At 38.2% G+C, this 23400-nt stretch overlaps 3 protein-coding genes across 7 annotated transcripts in view; all 3 read left to right on the top strand.

The window, feature by feature from the left end:
- LOC121952351 (solute carrier family 22 member 5-like) overlaps window positions 1-4580 on the top strand; it is an 8953-nt gene extending 4373 nt beyond the window's left edge. The window contains exons 5-11 of one of the 2 annotated variants that reach the window (XM_042498969.1): window positions 34-205; window positions 388-493; window positions 1160-1260; window positions 1973-2187; window positions 3006-3188; window positions 3338-3473; window positions 4494-4580. In XM_042498969.1, the coding sequence (XP_042354903.1) occupies window positions 34-205; window positions 388-493; window positions 1160-1260; window positions 1973-2187; window positions 3006-3188; window positions 3338-3473; window positions 4494-4563 (983 nt within the window). In that variant the 3' untranslated portion in view covers window positions 4564-4580. Of the gene's footprint in view, window positions 1-33; window positions 206-387; window positions 521-1159; window positions 1261-1972; window positions 2188-3005; window positions 3189-3337; window positions 3474-4493 lie in introns of both variants that reach the window. The other variant, XM_042498968.1, reaches the window with a different exon arrangement.
- Window positions 4581-6466: 1886 nt separating this feature from the next.
- Window positions 6467-13512, top strand: LOC121952352 (solute carrier family 22 member 5-like). Of its 4 annotated transcripts, none has more exons than XM_042498973.1 (10): window positions 6467-6524; window positions 6827-6991; window positions 8199-8302; window positions 8615-8769; window positions 8945-9116; window positions 9329-9461; window positions 10348-10448; window positions 10983-11197; window positions 12613-12795; window positions 13070-13512. In XM_042498973.1, exons 1-10 carry the CDS (start codon window positions 6501-6503, stop codon window positions 13225-13227), a joined length of 1410 nt encoding a protein of 469 aa, XP_042354907.1. In that variant the 5' UTR covers window positions 6467-6500; the 3' UTR covers window positions 13228-13512. The 4 variants fall into 4 exon arrangements, with proteins under 4 accessions (XP_042354907.1, XP_042354906.1, XP_042354905.1 ...); XM_042498972.1 differs by having other exon boundaries at window positions 6467-6697; XM_042498971.1 differs by having other exon boundaries at window positions 6467-6697; window positions 6809-6991.
- A 2643-nt stretch (window positions 13513-16155) lies between these two features.
- LOC121952717 (solute carrier family 22 member 5-like) lies at window positions 16156-23164 on the top strand. The gene is made up of 11 exons (XM_042499525.1): window positions 16156-16362; window positions 17367-17549; window positions 17726-17829; window positions 18550-18704; window positions 18889-19060; window positions 19619-19751; window positions 19989-20089; window positions 20335-20549; window positions 21555-21737; window positions 21903-22038; window positions 23021-23164. Exons 1-11 carry the CDS (start codon window positions 16156-16158, stop codon window positions 23088-23090), a joined length of 1659 nt encoding a protein of 552 aa, XP_042355459.1. The 3' UTR covers window positions 23091-23164.
- The last annotated feature ends 236 nt before the right edge of the window (window positions 23165-23400 follow it).

Genomic DNA, 23400 nt, shown 5'->3' with positions numbered 1-23400 from the left:
TCATGCATTTTCTCTCTTTCTCCTCTTGTCCAGGCACTGAGATCTTCACCGGCAAAGTGCGGGTCCTGTTCTCATCTATGGGTGTGTGTCTGGGCTTTGCTGTTGGCTATATGCTGCTGCCTCTTTTTGCTTACTTTTTAAGGGACTGGAAATCACTCCTGCTGGGTGTCTCGCTGCCTGGCCTGCTCTACATTCCTTTCTGGTGGTAGGTTGTACTCATAACAAAACAGAAACGGTCAATTTTTCCCTTGTCAAGATACAAAATTAATCATTTGGCTGTCTGACAAGAGAAATATTCTAACTCATGCTCTAACTTTGCTGCTTTGTTTTGTAAGCCCCTTTGATCCAGCCTAAACATTTCCGTTTCTCTGTTGAATATTGAGGCAGGTTCATCCCAGAGTCTCCTCGGTGGTTGCTTTCTCAGGGAAGAGTGCAGGAGGCCGAGGCCATAGTGAGAGAGGCTGCTAAGAAGAACAAAGTTGGGGCTCCGCAGGTGATCTTTAAGGATTACATTGCACATGTGAGTCTGCTTTCACTTAAATCATGCAGAACAAGACACAGAAGCCTGCTTGAGGATGTATATTGGTGTATATTGGAACAAATGAAATTACATGGAAAGGCCATTACATCAGTGACAAAATGCAAATTCTGCATTGGTGCCAGAGTTTGGTGCAACATCTTTTGATGCTTATGGTGCAGTTATGGCAAGTCTTACTATACTACATACTATATCATATCTGTCCTGTTTCAGTTTTGACTGAAAAATGATTCCACCAAAAAAAAAAAAAACAAAGCACACATTACCTGATGTTGACTGACTTTTTTGTATCTAAATGTTCATGTTCGTTGTACTTATTCTTGGTCTCCAAACAGATCATGGCTTTGTCCAGCAGCTGCAACTCAAGCCCGTTTTGTCCAGTGAATTATTATACACGATCAAATGGGGCAGCACTTTACAGTTTGTTTTTGTTATTTAAGAGAGATTTGTTGTTAAAGAAGTACTTTCTGATGAGGTAGAAGGAAAAAAATGCAAAATTCAAAATCTATCACTGATGTAATGACCCTTCCTTCTCTTATAGTTTCCTTGTAGAAAACATTCATCTCTACACAGCTAAAGCACAACAAAATGCTGGTGGGACTGAGGTTTTGTATGTTTCAGGCTGATGAGAAAGAGACGACCCCTAAGGAACATCACAATGTCTTAGACCTGCTGAGGACAGATAACATCAGAAACATGTCTTTCATTCTGTGCCTGGTGTGGTGAGTGCTAAGTCTCAATAATTTCAGTCACCAAACAGGTTTTAGGCAGGAAACCCTGCCTAAAACTATGCAAACAAAAACCACTAAGTTGGGCAAGGTGGCAATTCATGCTGAAAATGAGAGTTTTCTGATCCTGTCCTGTCCTGAAGTCCTGATAGCAGGACTTTGTGCTTGGTTATGCATTCAACAAACAGAACTAGCAATGTTTACATGTGGGAAGGGTTCATATGTGTTTCTTTGTACTCACAAGTCCTACTAGTTAGTGCCAAACCCCCTAGTGAAGCTCCTTACTAGTAGGCATAAAAGCAACATTTGTGTGCAGTGTCAGACAGAAATGCATTACCAAATACAGAGGAAACAATCACAGTTACAGTGATCCAAACACACACATTTTCTATACAATTGCTGTTAAAATAGTTAGGTTACAGTAATCAAGGAGTTTACTCACTGTGTTTATTTTGGGTCTTTTCAGACATGACATCATCAAGAAAAACAAATTATAACTGGTGATTCAAGTTTATTTTATTTTTTACTTTTATCATGTTAAGCTCTGACAAAACATTTACTTACATTGAAACGGTGGTGCATTGAAAACCCTGTTGTGTTACACCAGTGCATTGCTTTTTGCCTTTTAACTCTGCATGTTTTATCTTGATTACTTAGTTTGTTGTCTTGATTAAAAGGACTGTTGTAAATATCTCTGTCTTCATAGGATCACAATGAGTGCTGGATACTATGGCCTGTCCCTGAACACATCCCGACTTCATGCAAACCCCTATATCAGCTGCTTCTTCTCAGCAGCTGTTGAGGTACCAGCATACATTTCCAGCTGGCTGGCACTGCGATACCTTCCACGACGACTGTCTGTCATCCTTGTCCTGCTCGTTGCAGGAGTGTCGTTGTACTTCATTCCACTGGTACCTAAAAGTAAGCAGTGTCATTATGTGGTGCATCACAGTACTAAAGCAAATATTTGTAGGCGTTAAAATGAAACTACAGTAATTAGTGTCAGACTCACAGTGGAAAGTTTAAGAAACAAACTGGAATTACCACTTCGGTTGTATGTCTTCGCATACCAGTCGCATTACACTTACAGTTTACATTCATATCTGTGAAAACGTGTATGCCGTGCACACACCTTACCCCTGGCAGCACAGATGATCTATACAATCAGCACAATTTCAAGGTTCTGTATCTGACCAAATGTCTCCTCTCCCGTTTCTGAAGTGTGACGTTGTGTATCAGCCCAAAAAAATATGTGTGTGATGGTAACCTTTGACGTTGGATGTTTGAAATTCCCTCAAGATATCGTGTTCACAAGAATGAGACAGATAACCTAAAAACAAAAAAGATGCCACAGAACCAGCTGTAACATTTTGATTTCATGCGTTCTTCTTTATCGCCAAAACCTGACGTCTTCTTTCCCAAAATGCCGCTCTTCTGCTGACAGTTAAGAAAATGATCTGGGGGTGTTTCGCGGGTAGCAGCTTACAGTAAACAGACTTTGATGTGTAAAATTGGTAAAGTTCCTCTTTAAACAGCTTCTAAGGTTAAAGAATTGTAAAGAATGATAAGATGACACAAAGAAAGCTTTGAATGTCTGAGGTAGAGGATGAAATGGCTGCTTGACGTGAGAAGAGAGGCAGGAGAAAAAATCTTCTTAACACTTATTTACATGCATTTAATCTGACAAACTTTATTTTTGCTCAATTCTGTTCTTAGACAAAATGTTTCTTACATTTTAGGCATATCTGAACTGGCTGTTGCACTGGAGATGCTGGGTAAATATAGTATTACTGTAGGTATAGCTCTGATTTTTGCCTACACTGCAGAGCTTTACCCAACAGTGTTAAGGAATACAGCGACAGGGACATGCACTACCATTTCCAGAGTGGGCAGCTGCGTTGTACCTTTTTTGTTACTGCTGGGTAAGTAGACCGTCTTTAGTAGTAATTATTTACATTTTTTTCAAATCTGAATTTCTTTTAGTACATGAATTCACATGCAGTAAATGTTTGCAGTGCACATACACAGTTCCCAGGAACTTGTTTATCCTATTTTCCCTTCTCTGTGGCAGGTGATTACTTTAGGTACCTGCCTTATATCACACTGGGGACTCTGTCTGTTGTGTCTGCCTTCGCTGCTCTCTTCCTACCAGAGAGTTTTGGACGTCCTCTCCCTCAAACTATTCAAGAGATGCAGAAAAGAGAGAGGTTGGTTCCTTAAGTAATACAACATTTTTCTTTTAAGTATTTTAAGCCCCTATGTGAACACGAGGATTTGACTTTGGCAACTCCTTAAGGTAGTCATAAACTAGAGACCATCTTGCAGGGGATCAATGTAGCTGGGATACAGCTATCTGCGACTTAAAGCAAATGTGGGCTCGCTGTGTAAAGTGACAGAAAACTCCCATCTTTGAACGCAACCTTTATTTTGAGCTCTACAACGCAGGTGTTTCATGACTGTATCTTGCATTGCTGTGATGTTATTGCATTGACAAAATTTGTCCGCAGATAGGCAATTAAACATGTGGTTTCCACAAGTTTAGGTGTATCTTGAGAGCTTTACCATACAAGTTTATTCATAGCACTGTCATTACAATGTAGAAAGGTCCTTTCAGATCTTAGCCTTGGTGCTTTCGCTATGGAGGTTCATCCTTCTCCCAAGTTAAATGCAAAGGTCAATTGTGGATTTGAAGTTTTTTATATATCAAACTTTAGATGTGAATTTATAACATGCTATGGTATTGGAAAATAAATAAAATTTCTTAAGAATAAAGTGATAATTTCAAGAAAATTCATATTATATAAATTAAGGGTGTCAGTTTTGTTTAAATTGCTTTTGATAGCCTGACAACGGTTAACTAATAACTAACCGAAAGAAGAAGAAAAAATTAAACAAATTTTAAAAAAAAAAAAAAAACAAAAAAAGAAGAAGAAGAATTTTTTCCTTTTAGTACAGCACTCCATTAACTGAGTAGGACTTTCAGACAATAATGTAGCAACAGAAACAGGTCATTGATTATTCCTTTAATTTCACAACCAAAACTAATGCCCCTCACATCATAACTGAGAAGATGTGATGATGACGGCATCAGTCTTTGTGGTCAATGCACCTAGTGATGATAATTGAGTTGAAGAGTAGAGGTGACAACATTCAAATGCTGCGGCTTTCTTAGTTCTTGTGTTTGCTACCAAACATAATGATGTTTTGTTTGTCTTTTGTCCCAACAGCATGAGGTGCCCGTTCAACACGAGAAAGGAACATTCAAAACCTGTGGTGCTTTTCGAAAGTCAGCTCTAAACGTAGGCTATAAGACATTACTTACAGGAGCAACTAATAAATATTGTTTTATTGCTAAAATCATTCTCACTGTTAACTGTATTTCTGTTGGTCCCCATGGTTCCTGCAGAACTTGGCAAAAAAGCTTTTAAATATTCGCCCCCCTTTTCTTGGGATAACTTACAGAAGGACCAGAAACTGTCTGATCTGATTATTGTGGAATTTAAGTCACTTTAAAAGGATTGAGGAAAATAGCACTCCTGGTCAATGTAATTGCTACTCTAATTCGGATTTGGACAAGGAGAGCTATTAATTAATTGTGTAAGATTTAATGTGTCACAGAGAGATTTAAATTTGTCGGGGACAAATCCATGTTAAAACCAGTCCATGTTAAGGTCTCCACCAATAAGAATCTATTTGAATGTGTTAAAATTTTCTCCAACTCAATAGAGATAAGACCGACATCATTGTCTCTGGGCCACGGAAAGACAGGCAGAGTGTCCACACTCACTTTGAATCCCTCTCTCTCATAACTCAGAGTCAATCAAGAAACCTCGGGGTTATCCTGGACTCTGATTTAAATTTCCACAGTGACATAGAAATCAGTAGCTTCATCTGCCTACTATCATTTAAAAAACATTGCCAGAGTCAGAGGGATAATGTCAGCAAGACTCTGAAAGGCTCTCCCAGCCTTTATTTCCAGTAGGTTAGATTACTGCAACAGTCTTTTTGTAGACCTTTCAAAACAAGCTATTTGGCAACTTCAGCTTATTCAGAATGATGCTGCGTGAGTCCTGACAAAAACTAGGAAATATGAGCACATTACTCCAGTTCTAAAATCCTTGCACAGGCCTACCGAGCGTCCCAAAAGTCAGAACTAAACATGGTGAAGCAGCATTTTGTTATCATGCAGCACAAACCTGGAATAATCTCCCAGATGAGGCTAAAAACGTTCCTTTTTCACACTACCTACTCCACCCTGCTGACTACCAACTTATTTTTGAATGTGTGCTATACAAATAACGCTGCCTTGCCTTGAAATCTAAGGTTGATGACTAATTACTCAAAGATGATAAAGCCTCCCTGCTTGCTAAAGTGGCTTTAAAACACCCTTGAGGAAGTTCCAATTTAAGGGCAAGAAGTTCAAAGTGCCCGCTGAGAGATTCTGATAAAAGGATGTTAGCATGAAATTTGTTTTTCATATAAATAGCAACACCCCCATCTTTTCTGGGATAGTCACAGTGAAAGACATTATAACCCTATATTGCAATGTCTGTCTGTTTAACCATGTTTTAGACAGAACAAGAACATCAGATAGACAGTTGTTAATGAATGTTTAAGTTGTTAAGCAACAGGCATACACTTCTGGTTTGTCATTAGAAATACAATAAGTGACTGTTCAACAAGCTTATCCATCTAAAAAACTAACTATTTGTAACCTTTGTAGTGTAGAACCTGCTGAGGATTTAAAAAAACAACAGAATAGCAATGTGTCCTTGATGGTTCTGAGACTGGACATGGCACAAAAGCCCCACTATTGTTGTGAACTGCAGTTAATAAAGTAATTAAATATATTATTATTATCATTATTATTATTATCAAATATAATATTAATTATTATAACTATTAAAGTAATTTAACACAGACATGTTACTATTACAACAGAAATAACGGTGATTTGTTTAATGCCAGTGCATTTATTTGCATTATTGGCAGCTATAGATATAATATGGGAGACCAGTGTTTGTTTGTGTAAAGAATTGCTTGAGAAATAAAATACTGACTCTGTAACTCTGTCAACCATCACTTTAGCATGCATGGTTTATTTTGTATAGGGCGTGGCTTGCTGCTGAGTCAGGTGAGGTGAAATGTGTGTCTTTTTCTGATTCAAGAGAAAAAATATAATCTACATGATACAGGTTGTGAAGGGAACAGTTAGTATTCTGCTATGAAGAATTATGATGACAGCATATATTTTTTGGGTGAGTGGGGACGCTTCCAACAGATCGTATTCTTCCTACTTTGTGCCGGCATTATGCCACATGGATTTGGATTCATGTCTCTAGTCTTCTTGACGGCTATTCCCAGTCACCACTGTCTGGTTCCTGAGGTTAACCTGTCTGAAAAGTGGTACAATGCTATCATCCCAATAGAGGTAATTCAGGTTTTTGGGGGGGTTGTCAATGACAACACACACATCACGGGTAGGTTCTTTGCAAAATAAATGTTATTAATAAAACTGATAAAGTGTAATTGTGACTGTGAGGTTGTGAATGGTAACCAGGAGCTGAGCAGATGCAGCAGGTACAGGTTGGATGTCGTCAGAAATCTCTCTGCTCTGGGATTAATACCTGGCGAGGATGTCAACCTCTCTGACCTGGAGCAGGAAGCCTGTGTGGATGGCTGGAGCTACAGTACAGACATTTATCAATCCACCATTGTCTCTGAGGTGAGGTGATTTAGGGTTTTTCCCCTTCATTAACAATGAAATTCAGAACGCTTTAATGAGGTGGGGAAAGTGAGCAGTGAGCATGTTTATATCATGTTCAATGAGGAAAAATAAATTGAGAAAGATGTAAACAGTCTAGCAGCTTCATGGTGTTTGGAACTTGTGGTTCATAGTATTTAAATGGCTATCAGAAATAGTGTATTATTATTATTATTATTATCATCATCATCATCATCAATAATAAAGTAAGTAATTATGATAAATGATCTGATTCACTGTACATTAAATCACCTTATGGGACACCATTCCCAAAAAGCAAAAAATGATAGTCAACTGATTGAGTTTCTAAGTCCACTAAACTATCAGTTTGGAACTCTGATTAGTAATTGAATTAAAATTATAACTATAAACAAAATTATCATATCGGTGATAAAGATTGAGTTACTTTGGACTTTTGACATAGCAGAGGATGGCAATTTGTTCACTTTTGTGGAATACCTAATAGACAGAAAGTATGATCCAAAAGTATTTTGTACACTAAAGCAATCAAAACATTAAACACAATATATCCCGACCAGTTATTTAACTCAAGTGTGTGTGTGTGTGTGTGTGTGTCTGTCTCAAATACTACAACTTGATTAGTGATTAGTGATAGCTTGTATGTGTTGTGTCTGGGTGTAACTTTTATGCCTACTATCGAGCTGGTAGACTGAGCTGCACTTGTAGAAAAAGCCTTCACATGTCCAGTTTAAATCTGCACAAAAACAACAATCATGGAGTCCAGTGATCCCAATAATAACTCAATTTTCACTTTTCTAGGTGGAAAGTGATCACTTTATAGTTTGTTGATGTGAAGTTGTGGTCAGTGGTATAATAAAATAATATCTAATACTAAAACTTTAGTAAACTCATGGGCATCTGAATGTATTACCATGCTGAAGTTGCAATATCCTGTGTAAACAAATCTTCTTCTGTCTTTTACGGTTTGGGTTTTTTTTTCTTTCTTTCTTTTTTCTCTCTCTCTTTTTAAATTAACTTATGGCAGCTAAACCTAGCAAAACATATGTGTTTAATCTCAGAAGCGAAGAGGAACTGGGCTAAAAAGCAAATGAATAGAGGGCTATCAAATGGTCTTTATCATGGATTCTTCCTGGTCCATGTCTTCACTTGTTTGATGTTTCTGCATGTATTTTCTTTTTTATTACAGTTTGACCTGGTGTGCAGTGATCAGTGGAAGCAGCCGTTCACCTCCACAGTCTTGTTAATGGGAGTTCTTTTTGGATCCTTCTTATCAGGTCAGGTCTCAGACAGGTACTGAAAACCCTACATCATATATATTCCTAAAATCTCTTACTTTAAAGCTTTTATGTATGCTTTAAACATGTAAAAATGCCTTTGCTTCTGTATTATCTTACTTTTTTTATTATTAATATTTACCTTGCATGGTGTTTTATTATGTAATGTTGCATTACACAGTGTTAAGATCTGTGACCCTCAAGGTACACAGAAGATTAAAAATATATGTTGCCCCTAATGTTGGGTAATTGTTTCTTTGCGCTTTTGCCTTGCTTTAAGATCTTTTTTACTTATTCATGTTTTATCATCTGTCTTGTTTAACTCTAGGTTTGGAAGAAAGCCTGTTTTATTTACAAACATGGCACTTCAGGCCACTTTTACCATTGCTGAAACCTTTTCACCCTCTTGGACAGTGTTCTCTGTCTTCATCTTCATCACTGGTGTTGGACATTGCTCCTACTATTTATCCTCTTTTGTGCTTGGTAAATGTTAACATTTCATGCTCTAATAACAACAAATAATGCAATAATTTTCAATACACATACAGTATGTTGTGTATACTATACATGTCTTGTTTTATCGCTGTTTATCACCCATATCTTCACATATCAACTGCACTTCTTTTATACAATTTTCTCCTTTTCTCTTTTTGTTCAGGTACTGAGATCTTGACTGGGAAAGTGCGGCTCATGTTCTCATCTATGGCTGTGTGTCTGGGCTTTGCTGTTGGCTACATGCTGCTGCCTCTTGTTGCTTACTTTTTAAGGGACTGGAAATCTCTCCTGCTGGGTGGCTCCTTGCCTTGCCTGCTCTACATCCCCCTCTGGTGGTAGGTTGTACTCATAACAGAATAATGTGTTAATGGTCAGTTTACCTACAGAGCACCATCATGATTTGGATCTTGTTAGTGGACAAAAATAATGAACAAAATCATCTTTCTCTGGAGAAATATTCTTGCACTAACAGTCTTTGTTGCTTTGTTTTTTAAGCCCCTTTAATCCAGCCTAAACATTTCTGTTTCTCTGTTGAATATTGAGGCAGGTTCATCCCAGAGTCTCCTCGTTGGTTGCTCTCTCAAGGAAGGGTGGAGGAGGCTGAGGCCATATTGCGAAAGGCAGCTAAGATGAACAAAGTTGAGGCTCCACGGGTGATCTTTGAAGATCACATTACACATGTTAGTCTGCTTTTGTTTAATTTATACAGAACAAGACACAGATGCCTGCTTGAGGATGCACATTATTGGTGCAATTCAACCTGTAGGGAATATAATTTCTGTACTAAATTTCATGGCAGTTTCTTCAGCAAATTGGACCAGCAGACTGACTGGCTTAAACAAGGGTTATAATGTTGTAACCCTAGTTCTATTAGCACAGACAGAGCCCTCCAATAGACTTTCTAGGTAATACTCCATCATTCACAAGTATGCAAGTATGGTCACTGAACTTTGCATAAAGCAACTTCCCAATCAGGACTCACCTATGTGATTATGTGGGGACCCCACGGTACATAGGACACCCTCTTCAGCAAGTGGCATGGGAGCAACAGGGCCCCGTGGTTGAAAGCTCCACCTATGCCAGTTACAGTATTGTAACATTGCTCTCCCTAGCACAGGCTCCGCTCTCTGCTGAACTCTATTGGTAGAGTGGGTGGAGCCTGGTAAATAAACTTACTCTGTTAACATAATATCGACAAAGCCACACTGAACCTGACCAGCTAAAGGTTAGTCAGTGCAGCCCGTCTGCTCTTCAATAATCTGGGCTGGCATAGCAGAGTAAAAGTTGGCCTAGTCAGCCAAGGTAGTGTGCAATAAACCAGTTAGAGTCTCTTATTTTTGTGAACTGACATTGATGGATGTAGTTTGCAGCTTGTGATTCAGTAGATGTTGTCATTGCACAGTCTACATACATCAAACTCGATGTTCTGTCCAAGTTTATTTAGAGCCATGTCCCAAAATGTAGCTTGCACTAAACTTATAAGATTGCAAAAACCTCACAGTTGGCAGGAGGCTTTAATTTAAACAGAACAAACTGCTTTTGAGACTGAGGTTTTGTATCTTGTAGACTGATGAAGCAGAGACACACCCTGAGGAACACTACAATATTTTCGATCTCCTGAGGACAAAGAACATCAGAAACATAACTATTATTCTGTTCTTGATTTGGTGAGTATTCAGTTATAAGAATTTCAATTACCAAATATTGACAGAATTGATGGATTGTTCACAGTTGCTCACTTTTTTTTATATACACTTAAGCATAATTCATTCCAATACAACATCACCACACACTTCAACCTAAAACTAAACAGCCAAAAACCACAGAGCTGGGCAGGGGCAGAATTCCTGCTGAAACTGGCCATTTCACTTCAGTTAGCAGGACTGTCTCCACGATTTTATATTAAACAAAGACAGCTGGCAGTGTCCACAGGGGGGAAGCCATTTCCTGTCCACCTCATCGCAGTCATATTAGTTAGTCCCAACCCCCCCTTTGAAAGTCCTTACTGATAGCTGAAAAGAAGAAACTATGGAGAGTTTTAGCCAATAATGCATTAAAGAAGGGGTCTTTTGTCCAAGAGGCAAAACGTTTTAAAGCAGACACTGTTGGGGCTGAACTGTTATCCTCAGAAATTTAATTTTCAAAATATACACATGATCTCCATTTAAACATCTCTGTTGGTTGTAACTCTGTCTTCACAGGATCACAATGAGTACTGGATACTATGGCCTGTCCCTGGACTCATCCCAAATGCATGCAAACCCCTATATCAGTTCTTTCCTCTCAGCAGCTGTGGAGGTACCAGCATACATTTCCGCCTGGCTGGCACTACGATACCTTCCAAGACGACTGTCTTTCATCTGCATCTTGCTGCTTGGAGGAGTGTCGCTGTTTTTAATTCAGCTGGTGCCTCAAAGTAAGCAGTGTCATGACATGGTGTGTTGCATTATTGTAATATTCCCAAGCAAATACATTGGGCCTTTAAAAAGCACTCCACAGATTCAGCATTGCACTCCTGTAACATTTTCAGTCTCACAATGGACTATTATTGGTGCAGCAGAACCCAATATATCATTTTATTCAACGCATTCTTCTTTATTGTCAAAACCTGGTTCCTTCATTACCCATAATGCAACTCCACTGCCAACAGTTGGTGTGTAATGCTAGTAGCAGCTAACAATGTAGCCCTGATGTGCTAGTCTCAAACAGAGATGAGAAATGGGCTACTGAGGTCTGGTACGCTCACATCTTTAACTTCAAGGATTTTTGTGTTTTTCCTCTTAGTCTTAAGCCCCAGACATCACTTAAGGCATTTTATCAGATTTTAAGCAGCTCCCCACTGGAGCCCCAAAAGGCTTTATTTAACATGTATTCGCATATTTTTTACACTTTGATGTGTATAATCGGTGGAGTTCCCCTTTAAAACCCTCTCTAAGGTTAAGGAACTTTCAAAGGAGCTCTATAGAAAAATGTAACACGTTATCATCACAACTCGTCACGCGGTAACGCTCTGTCAGTGACCTTCTGCGGCTACTTGTGATGTTTTAGGTATCCTTCTGCATCAGCTGTATATGCTCCAGGATGATGCTGCCTGTTATCTTTGCATATGGACGAGCCCGTACAACAAACAATAACAATGCCACCGGTTGTGTCAGAGCGTGTTCTCATCTGATGCCGTCCAGCCATGTTCTGGTTGGACTGGAAAGATGGCTTTTGGCATCATGCTTGTACGCTGAAAGAACTGACAGGGCAACACCATTTGACAAGTTCAGAGTGAGAGTTGTATGGACACAGTTCTCAACACGATCCACAAACAGCACTAAACAAAGGCAACAGTGCTGACGTATAGCCAGAGTTTTACAGAGGTAACCCAGAGGGTGGGTGCTATATATGCTATGAAATCAGCGGTATGCACCGTATGAATGTAGTACAAAGTAGCGGCAGTAAGCTAGCCTTGGGATGCACACACCAACACCTAACACGTGGCCAGACAGGTTAAACACAAAAAAATCACAATGAAGCTTGGATTATAACACAGGTAGTGTGACTTCATTCTCTGCTCAGGATGGCGTTACTCCACTGTATCTTTTCAAAGCATACTGTGGTTTGCTCCGATATTAATGCTCTGAGTGTTGCATACAGAATCTTTACTGGTAGGAGGAGAACTTAAAGAAAGCTTTGGAGTTTCTTGAGCAAGGGAGGAAATGGTTGCATGAAGTAAAGGCAGGGGTGGAGTTCTCTAAGCACTTGTTTACGTGCAAGTAATCTGCTGCAGCACGGATCAAACATTTTTTCATTCTGTTCTTAGACAAACTATTTCTTTCATTTCAGGTTTGTCTGCTCTGTCTGTGGCTCTGGAGATGCTGGGTAAATTTGGTCTAACCGCTGGTTTTAGCATAGTCTATGTCTACACAGCAGAGATTTACCCAACAGTGCTCAGGAACACAGCGGCAGGGACACTCTCTACTGTTGCCAGAGTGGCCACGTGCCTTGTACCTTTTGTGCTAAAGCTGAGTAAGTAAACTGGTCTTGAATAGTAAATATACCTACAACTTGCAATGAATGGAGTCCAAGCAGACTGTAAACATGTAGATGTTTGTTTCTTAGTTGATTGACAGAAAGCAAAACTCTTCATTTTTATTATCATTCTGACAATTTTTTTTCATAGCGCCTGATTTTACCTGTTTATAGTTTGGACACTCAGTACACACTGATTCACAAAAAGTAAATTGCATAAATGCAGGACCCAAGAACTCCCTCATCTTATTTTACTCTTCTCCTTGCACAGGTGTATACTTTAAGTACCTGCCTAAAATCACAATGGGGACTCTGGCTGTTATGTCTGCCTTTGCTGCTTTCTTCCTGCCAGAGAGTTTTGGACAACCTCTACCACAAACTATTCAACAGATGCACAAGAGAGGAAGTTTGGTTCCTAAAAGAATTTAAAGCCCCTATGTGTGGATTTGACTCTGGCAAAACAACAACAACAAAAAACAACACATACAGTTATTATTGAAACTTTTCACTCTTACATGAATTTATAAATTCATAACATATCAGTGATCAAAAAATCAGCTCAGCTGTCACAGCGCAAAATCACCAAGTTTAGTTTAATCTCGGGTGCTTTACTATACACTGTATGTGTTACACATTGTCATGACAATGTAAGAATGTCCTTTCAAATCTCAGCCCTGGTCTTTTCTCTGTGGAGATTACTGTATACAATTGAAGCTGCAGAATTTATAAGAAATAAGAAAAGAAGAAATGTCATATATTTTAAAGAAAACTGATTTTAAAACATACATCTTATTCATGTGCATGCACTCTGCATGCTATTTCAAATCATCATCATGTATACAAATTATTCACTAGAAATAGAAATAATTAACATAAAATAAAATCAAATAAATAAAAGATACCATGAAACCCTAAATGTGGCTACTGATTCTGATTTTCATCTGTTACAGTGAACAGCAATATTATGTAATGTTAATGGCAGCAGCTGACCCAGAACAGCACCGTTTAGATTGTTTTTAAAACTTAAGTATCCATAAAATAGCTTATCTATCATCAAAACCAAAATACTATGAGAACTGTTTTTACCGATTCTCAACACTAAATGATAACATTCTAAATTTTATGAAATGGCCAGTTGCTTTGTACAAGTCCAAAAATTTTGAATGAGTATTTTATTTGGTTGTCAGGGTTACGATTTAGATTAGATCCCTTATTGTATGTTGGTCCAATATGATAGTATAGTTGACCTACTGCTTGGCCATTTTGAAAAAAGGGCTGCTACAGCCACCAGTACAAGTTTTTGATGGCCCAATATTTAGTTTTGCTTCCAATACATCAATCAACACATCTAATACATTGATGCTTTTATCACAAAATAAACACTTATTATTATGTTAAACTATGCTGCCCCAGTAAAATTGAAACAGTGAAATAAAATCCTTGACTTTTGTGGCCAATTTTTACATTTTTTTCACCACTACTTCCTGTAGTCCTCCTTTGTTACTAGTAATATCACATCACTTGCCTTTATGACTTCTCTCTTGTGTGATCAAAAACAGCTTGGATTAAGATTTTTGGCTCTTACATACACCACAGGCTCCAAACTAATCTACGGGAATATCACTTACATGTAGATATATAGAAATAGATTTTTTTATATATATTTTTAAAAATCAGCGTCGGGTTATACTGACAGTCATTGGACGTGGAGTGGACGTCACAGCGTGGCGCAAATTAGATATAAAATGATCGATCACTATTGGACAGGGAAATTACGTCATCATCCGGCCCTCTTCCTTCTTATCGCGTTGCAGTTTTTGACGTTTGACCAAAACTCTTAATGGCCAGAGACAGAAGTTCATGGGTGACCAGGTTTGTTATCATTTATGAAGGGGGGAACAATTAAAAACGGCTGATAGGAAATGTTGCAGTAGTTCAGCAAAAGTTGCACGGCTCGCATGTTTGTCATGCAAACTAACACAAGGTGTTGTGCCGAGTTGTGCCTGCTCGTCAATACGTGCATGCACCTCGTGGGAGCGCGCACAGCGACAAACAAAACCCACCAGATATTGTCGGCTTAATGATTTCTGCGGCTAAGTATTGTTTAAAAATAATCAAATCATTTTTGAGGGGTTCATCAGTATTGATAAATGATCTGAATTATATTCTTTATGAACATTTAGAGTGTGTCCTTCAACTCAGTAGAAGTAGCCAAGCACTTTTTTTGCACAATTGGTCTGAAATGAGTCATTTCTCAATGTTGGAGATGACACATAATAATTACTGGTGTTTTGGGGTTTTTTTTCTGCTGTTTTAAAACATTTCACCCAAATTTTTTTTTTTAGGCCAAAATGACTCCAAAGTACGTGCTTGTAACCGCATTCAGTTCAAATGCTAAATATCTAGAATGTGGATGCATTATTCCTTATTTTATTTTACTTCATTTTTTATTTTTATCTACCAAGAATTGCATCCCTTCCTTTCTAAGACAGGTGAGTGTTACACAGTGATGGAGGAAGTATTCTGTTCCTTTACATAGTGCTAATATCATAATAATATTATTGCAAAAGTACCAAAAAAAAGAGAGAAAAGAGAGAAAAATTCAATTTCCAGCCAGTCAGCTAATTGTTAAATCAACTAATCATTTTAGCTGTACATATATGAACTATTAGGTAATTAAATTTGTGACAAAACATATTTTATTCACTCTTGTGTTTTTGTTTTTTTTTTACAAAACAATATTAACTGGTCAAGTAATTGGCTACTAAAGCTAAATGAAGTGAAGTAAAACGTATAATATATTCCTCTGAGGTGTTGCGGAGTAAAAGTATAATTGAAAAGAAAAGACTCAGGTAAAGTACAAGTACCTGAAATTTGTCCTTTAGTACAGTACTTAAGTTAATGACCTTGCTACATTTCACCTCTGGTGTTACATGTACGAAATTCACACTGTCTTGTCAAAAAAGTCCAAAAAATAGAGCAATTTGGCTGAAAGATCTGGATAAGACAAAAACACAGCAGCTAAGGTTACTGTCCAGCATTTGTCTGGACACAGACATGTTTCTTAGGGTGACTTGTTTACTGTTTATACATGTTTGTATTGCTGTCAGTTATGGCGATAACATTGGTGTTTCTAAGCCTTTTCCCCAGTTCACCGTGGTCAACAACAGTCCTGACTGCAAATAATTGCTTGAGAAAAGTTTGAGAACACTAACTCCCCCTTTAACTTATGCATGTGTTACAGCAGAGGGCGGGGCTAGCTGACAGGTGAGGTGAGGCCAAACTAGTCTTTTGTTTCTGTTGCAGTAGAGGAACAAGTAGTGGACACAGTATCAACAGAACAGTTAGGATCCAGATATGAAGGATTATGATGACACCATATCTTTTTTGGGTCAGTGGGGACGCTTCCAGCAGATTGTTTTCTTCCTGCTCTGTGCCAGCATTTTGCCTAATGGATTTGGCCCTTTCTCTGTTGTCTTCTTGACTGACATTCCCAGTCACCACTGTCTGGTTCCTGAGGTTAACCTGACCCAAGAGTGGCGCAATGCTATCATCCCGATAGAGGTAATTAAGTTTTTGAACACAGATCCTGTGAAAAAAAAGAATGTAGCATTATTTAAATTATGTACTTGTTTAACAATTTCAGAAGGAGCCACATCAAAAAAGAAATAACATTCTTACTGTATTGTTCCCCAGACATTTTATACAATATTGCTAAGGATGCATGCACATTTGTTGTGATATTTGTTGGCTAATTATATAACTGATCGACAACATACAAATAACTTTTTCATAAAACAAGCTTGATTGAATATGCACATGTATATAGGCTGTAAAGATTCTGTTTGACTTAGTGTTGATATTCTGAAAATATGTATTCTGCTCAGTGAGAATTTTAAATATTTAAGCATAAATCAATGAAAATACAAGTACAATGATCTCTATAACAAGACCTGGTCATGATGGAACAGCACAGCAGAGGAACTCACAAGGTTTGCAAAGATCTTAAAGTTTTTTGTGATATTACTGTAGCGCTGCGAGAATGGTTATTTTATTGCATTACAGTATTCTGATGAGTAGCTTTAGAGTTAATGTATTTTTTTTTCTGCATTAGCTGCATAAACTCCAAAAAGGGCTGATAAAGCAGTTTAGCTACAATCGGAGGTTTTATGAGAATGTATGCCTTCACAAAATGGTTAACTGTAACTATAGTCATACAGCACAAGGACAGAAGGTCAAGGACACAAGATGCAGTTGTCATATTGTTGTAACACTATTTATACTCATTTGCTTAAACAGTACAACACCATACACAGTGGTGTAGTGGAGGGTATATGCAGGTATAAAGGGTATACCCTCCTTTTCTTCTGGCCCTTTACAGTGTACCCACCTATCAGTCAAAAGGCCATTGGAATTTATAGGAGAGTAATTCCACCTTGGTAACCATCTACCAAGTAGTACACCCATCTCACCTACTACCACTACTTTACTGACCATACACAACACTTGTAGTTTCTGTGCAAAAGAAATTTTGACTATAATTAATGTTGTGTTATTGTGACTGTGAGGTGATGAATGGGAAACAGGAGCAAAGCAGATGCAGTCGGTACAGGCTGGATGTTGTCAGAAATCTCTCTGCTCAGGGATTCATTCCTGACAGTGGCGTCAGTCTCACTGACCTGGAGCAGGAGGGCTGTGTGGACGGGTGGAGCTACAGCAGAAAGATGTACAAATCCACCATCATCACTGAGGTGAGGTGGTCATGAAACCTGACTGAAGCACATCTTACATGAGATAAATGTCTGTATGTCTAACAGTTTTTTTCTATTCTGCTCAGGAAGGAAAGGTTTGATTGTTTTTTTTATAGCAATTGATCCTGGTTCTTTTTCTTTGTACATGCATGTTTATATATGCATGTATAATCAAGTTTGACCTGGTGTGCAGTGATCAGTGGAAGCAGCCGTTCACCTCCACAGTCTACTTCCTCGGAGTTCTTATGGGGTCCTTCTTCTCAGGACAGCTCTCAGACAAGTACTGAAAACATTTTCTCAAAATGAAATTACTTGCATGCTATATTCTTAAACCCCCTCATTCTTCCTAAAAATGTCCTTGGCCTACTTTTGCCTAAAGAAAACAAGCCAGATTTTTTAAATGACCAGCTCAAACTAATATAATTTCAACAGCCTGCACTGTAGACTTTCATATTCTTAAAGCTTTATTAAATCTTTTTCACCTCCACCAAGAAGGTTTTGTTTCCAGTTCTGTTTGTTTTTCTGGTTTTCAGCAGGATTGCTAAAAAACTACAGGCTGATTTATATGAAAGTTGGTGGAAAGGTGTAGCATGCCTTTCTGAATCAAAGGCTAAATACACAAATACTTTTTTAAGTTTTGTTAACATTGTGAGATGAAGCATTTTGCCTTGACAAAGATCTACACTCTTCAAGTGCCCCTCTAGTTAGAGTTTGACACAGGCCTTTTTAAGGATTACATTGCTTTTGTTGCATTTTGTGGTGTTTTGTTATATAGTGCTGCATTATACAGTATATTTTTATGACATCTGACCTTAGAGGTATGCATGAGATAAACAATATTGCCCTTAATATTCAGTTTTTGTTCCAATACAGGACAGATATATTAAAATGACCAGTTCAAACTACAAGTTATTTTTAGCACCCTGCACTGTAAACCTTCAAATTGATTACATCTTGCTTTATTTGCTTTTTATTTTGTTGTTTGATTTCCTTACTATAGGTTTGGAAGAAAGCCTGTTTTCTTTACCACCATGGCACTTCAGACTTTTTTTTCCTTTGTTCAAATCTTTTCACCTTCTTGGACGGTGTTCTCCATCCTCCTTTTTCTCAGTGGCTTAGGGCAGATCTCCAACTATATATCTGCCTTTGTGCTGGGTAAATGTGTACATTTCATGCTATATTAACATTACATAATACTTTTTTACCATCAGTTATTTCAGTAATATGTAGTCAGTTATATATTGTGTGTGCTGTATGTCTATATCTCTGTATCACTAATATCTTCATGTGTTACCTGCACTAGTGTCATGCGCTCCTCTCTCTTTATTTTTCTTTTCAGGCAGTGAGATCTTGACTGGCAATGTTCGTGTCCTGTTTTCATCATTGGGCGTGGGTCTGTCCTTTTCCTTTGGCTACATGATGCTGCCTCTCTTTGCTTACTTTTTGAGGGACTGGAAATCTCTTCTGCTGGCTATCTCTCTTCCTGGCCTGCTCTACATCCCCCTCTGGTGGTAGGTTGTAGTCATAACCAGAAAACCTGTTATTTAGGCTTGGGCAGTATCACAATATAATGGTATACAAGGGTATTTAGAAATTCCAAAGGTATGTGTTTCAATACTGTCACAAATACAGATGCCCCTTTTTCTGTTAAACTCATTGTATGTAGTGCGCAGCACGCCCCACCAGAAGTAACACCTATGAAGAAGTACCTTGACCCTAGATCCCCTGAGATTTGTTTAGCTTTAATACTGTAGATAGTACTCTTATGTGTAGGCAGGGTTGTTGTCACTTGATGCTCTGTGGTTTATCATCCAAAGAGCTGGGCTGCACGTAAAAGAGCAGCTGCAGTGAGAGTCTCTCTTTGGGATTATTTATAAATTGTGGGTTTTTGCACTGACTCTTACCAACCCAAACTTTTCACAATGGAAACACACACACACACAAACACGCAAAAAGTGTACTGAACTGAACCGTACCGACCTGCTGGTGGAAACACACCATTTGCTGCGTTATCTTTTAAGCCCCTCTGATCCTGAACCTTTCTGTTTCTCCGTTAAATACTGAGGCAGGTTCATCCCAGAGTCTCCTCGGTGGTTGATCTCTCAGGGAAGAGTGGAGGAGGCCGAGGCCATAGTGAGAAAGGCTGCTAAGAAGAACAAAGTCAAGGCTCCAAAGGTCATCTTTAAAGACTGTGGTGCACATGTAAGTTAGCTTTGATTTAAATTATGCAGGATCAGACACAGGATCAGACACAGGAACAGACATGTGTGCTCGAAGGCACACATTGTTACTACAATTCATCCCGTTGGAAACATGAATTTCTGGCCCAAATCTAGCAGTTGTTGATGTATTTCAATCTAGCCAAAAATGATGAACCGAAAGATGGACCAGTCAGGCACAAAAAACTGCTGGTTGGACTGAGGTTTTTGTATCTTACAGGCTAATGAGACAGAGACAACCCCAAAGGAGCACTATAATGTCTTTAACCTTCTGAGGACAAAAAACATCAGGAGCACAACTGTCATTCTGTGCCTGGTGTGGTGAGTATTTGGTTTGAGAATTTCAATAACTAACCATTTACATTTAGGTGTGATTGACTGATCATTTACAGCACTGATGTTACAATGTTTTGTCCTTTAGTTTTTATTTCTCTCTTTGCTGTTATTGCTCTTACTCATATCTTGCATGCTATGTTTTGTCTTGATGACAATGAGACGTTTGTTACTGTACACTAGTAACTACCATGTCTATGCAGATTTCCATTCAAACATCTCTGTCTTCACAGGTTCACTCTGAGCACTGGATACTTTGGCTTGTCCTTGAATACATCCCAACTTCATGCAAACCCCTATATCAGCTGTTTCCTCTCAGCAGCTGTTGAGGTACCAGCATACATTTCCAGCTGGCTGGCACTGCGATACCTTCCACGACGACTGTCTGTCATCTGTATCTTGCTGGTTGGAGGTGTGTCGCTGTACTGCATTCAGCTGGTGCCTCAAAGTAAGCAGTGTCATGACATGGCACATTCTGGTACTGCCATATTTACAAGGAAATATTTTAGGCCTTAAAAATAGTGCTACCTAGATTTTGCATTGCACAAATCTAAAGAGAACCCCAGAACTGAGTCCTGAAACCTGGAAATACATTAACATTTCAGAACCTCTGGTTCCCTCATCTCAAAATCAATGGGTTTTTTGAATGGGTTTTTGGTTAGAAGCACGAAATAACATCTATGGTTAACACAAGCTTAAGACACTTTCACGTTTTGTTCTATGACATAAAATATGTCGGTATATACCCCACTTGCAAACTTTGAAGCTTTGATGTGTCTTAAAAAGGTGGTTGCTAACAAATGGCTAAATGAGATTAAAGAACGTCATCATCCCAAACTGGGACGATCATGGCTTTAAAGCGTCTTGGTGGTGGCTGCACAACTATATAACAGTTCTTTTTTAGCCTAGCAATAGCTATGTATTTAATTCTGCCAGTTGCATTTAGGCTTTAAAGATCCGAAAAGTCATGTTTATTTGTGAAGATTATCTTACTGAACAAAAGGTTAAAGTATCATAAATTTTTGTTTACCACTAAGAAAAATCTCATAGGCTTTTTGATGAGGGAACCAGGGTGACATTAGCTACCAAGTTGGCCTGCAGAAAAACCTCCTCCCGGTGAGCACTTTATAACGTTATCAGACATGTTGACAGTTTTGAAAAAAGGGGATGGAAATTGATGCAGCAAAAACGAGATATTTTTGCAATTCCATACATTCTTCTTCATTGTCAAAACCCAGAAACTTTATTACCTAAAATGCAACTCTTCCACCAATAGTTCACTTGGGTGTTTTGCTAATAGTAGCTAATAAAACAGGTTTGGAGTATCTTAAGCAGTGCAGAAAATGGCCACTTGAAGTAAAGGCAATGCAGTAAAAACACTCAGTTACATACATTTAATCATTCTTTTTCTTGTTTTATTCTGTAATTAGTCAAACCCTTTTTTACATTTCAGGTTTATCAGGGCTGTCTGTTGCTCTGGAGATGCTGGGTAAATTTGCAATTACCGCAGGTACAGCCCTGATGTTCGCCTTTACAGCTGAGCTTTACCCAACAGTGCTCAGGAACACAGCAACAGGGACGTGCACTGCTGTTTCCAGAGCGGGCAGCTGCATTGCTCCTTTTTTGTTACAGATGGGTGAGTAAACAGTGTCTGTTTGAAATTATTAGCATTTGACCTGATATCATCTTAAAACAGTGACAATCTTGAACAGATAAACATCTGGTTTGGATGCTTACAGTGCACATACGTATGTAGGACTCAGGAGCTCTCTCATCTTAATTTCCTCCTCTCCTTGTGCAGGTGTATACTATAAGTACCTGCCTCATATTGTCTTGGGGACTTTGGCTGTGGTGTCTGCCTTTGCTGCTTTTTTCCTGCCAGAGAGTTTTGGACGACCTCTACCTCAAACTGTTCAACAGATGCACATAGGAGACAGGTGGGTTACCAAAGGAATACATACATCTTGGTAAACATTTCTCTGTGTCATTATTTGAATATACAAATGAACATGGCCAATTGTGATCAAATTTGATAGGAAGCATTAGGACATCCAGTAACGGTGCCCAGTTTAATGTCACTATCGCAGGAGATGAAAAAGCAGATGACAATTAACAGGCCAATCGATACGACACTTCAGCTTTTGGTTAATACTTGCCTCCAGAGGATGTGCACCATATTTGGTGCAATTCAGTTACTGAAAGTACACATTTTTTATATGTGTTGCGCCCCTTTGGGTCAGGCTTAAAATGTTTGGTAGGTCTATTATCCAAGACTTATGATGACTGGGGACATTTTTAATGAGTTATGGCCAATTTTCAGCGTATCTCCACCCTTGGAAATGGTTTTCTGATTGATAGTGGTGATACTTCTTGACAAGTATTGTTCATTTATAAATGTGTATCTCAGCTCCACAATACTGCATACCAAATGTGTTTTGTTGGAGTCAAAATGCAATAAAAGTTTATTCATGTATTATATCATCTATATATTTTCTGAGAACACATTGAGCTACTTGATTTCTGTGTGAAATTTATAGTCAATCAGACTAGGGGTTGGGAGGGATGTGGAACTTTCCAAATCACATTTTTGGGCATTAATCACAGCACAACCATCTCGCTGATTAGTCATATTTTTTGGGAAGTATCTGCACATCATTTCCAGGTATAGATTCAAGTTTGATGTTTCTAGCTCATTCCAGCTCATAGTAATTTGAGCCACAGCATAAGACAAAAAATATAACAAAACGGTTCAAATTCAACAGGGTTCTGCCCCTCCAAAGCTTGAACTCTTCTCATTATATCATCATCATGACTCCATGAAGATGTGCTAATGATGGAAAATATTGAAACACTGCACCTTTTTTAGTTTTCCTTAATGCTGAAAACCAAATGATGGTTTATTATCTTTTGTCCCAACAGCATGACGTGTCCCTTCACCACAAGAAAAGAACATTCAAAACCTGTTGTTCTTTTTGAAAGTCAACTCTGATTGTCTAAAACATTACTTAAATTACTTATAATAAATATTGTGCTATTTATTGCGTATTATTGTTACTGTTTACCATTCTTTCAATTCCACATTTCAATCAAAAATTTCAAATCACTACAAGTGGATTTAATGATATTACAAGAAGTGAAATTAAAAGAATTAAAATTTAACTTGTGTTTTGACAGTTTTGGAGTAAATAAAATTGTGCATCATGCAATATGTGCATGTTATTTCAAATCACAAAGATGTGTCCTGAATATTCACTACAAATTGAAATGTAAAATATTCGAGTGTTAAATGTAAAGTGAAA

Source organism: Plectropomus leopardus, chromosome 13, assembly GCF_008729295.1.
Source record: "Plectropomus leopardus isolate mb chromosome 13, YSFRI_Pleo_2.0, whole genome shotgun sequence".
In the NCBI taxonomy this organism is placed as follows: Eukaryota; Metazoa; Chordata; class Actinopteri; order Perciformes; family Serranidae; genus Plectropomus; species Plectropomus leopardus.
Note: the sequence above shows the minus strand (reverse complement) of the source record. Positions and strands in the feature narration are given on the sequence as shown.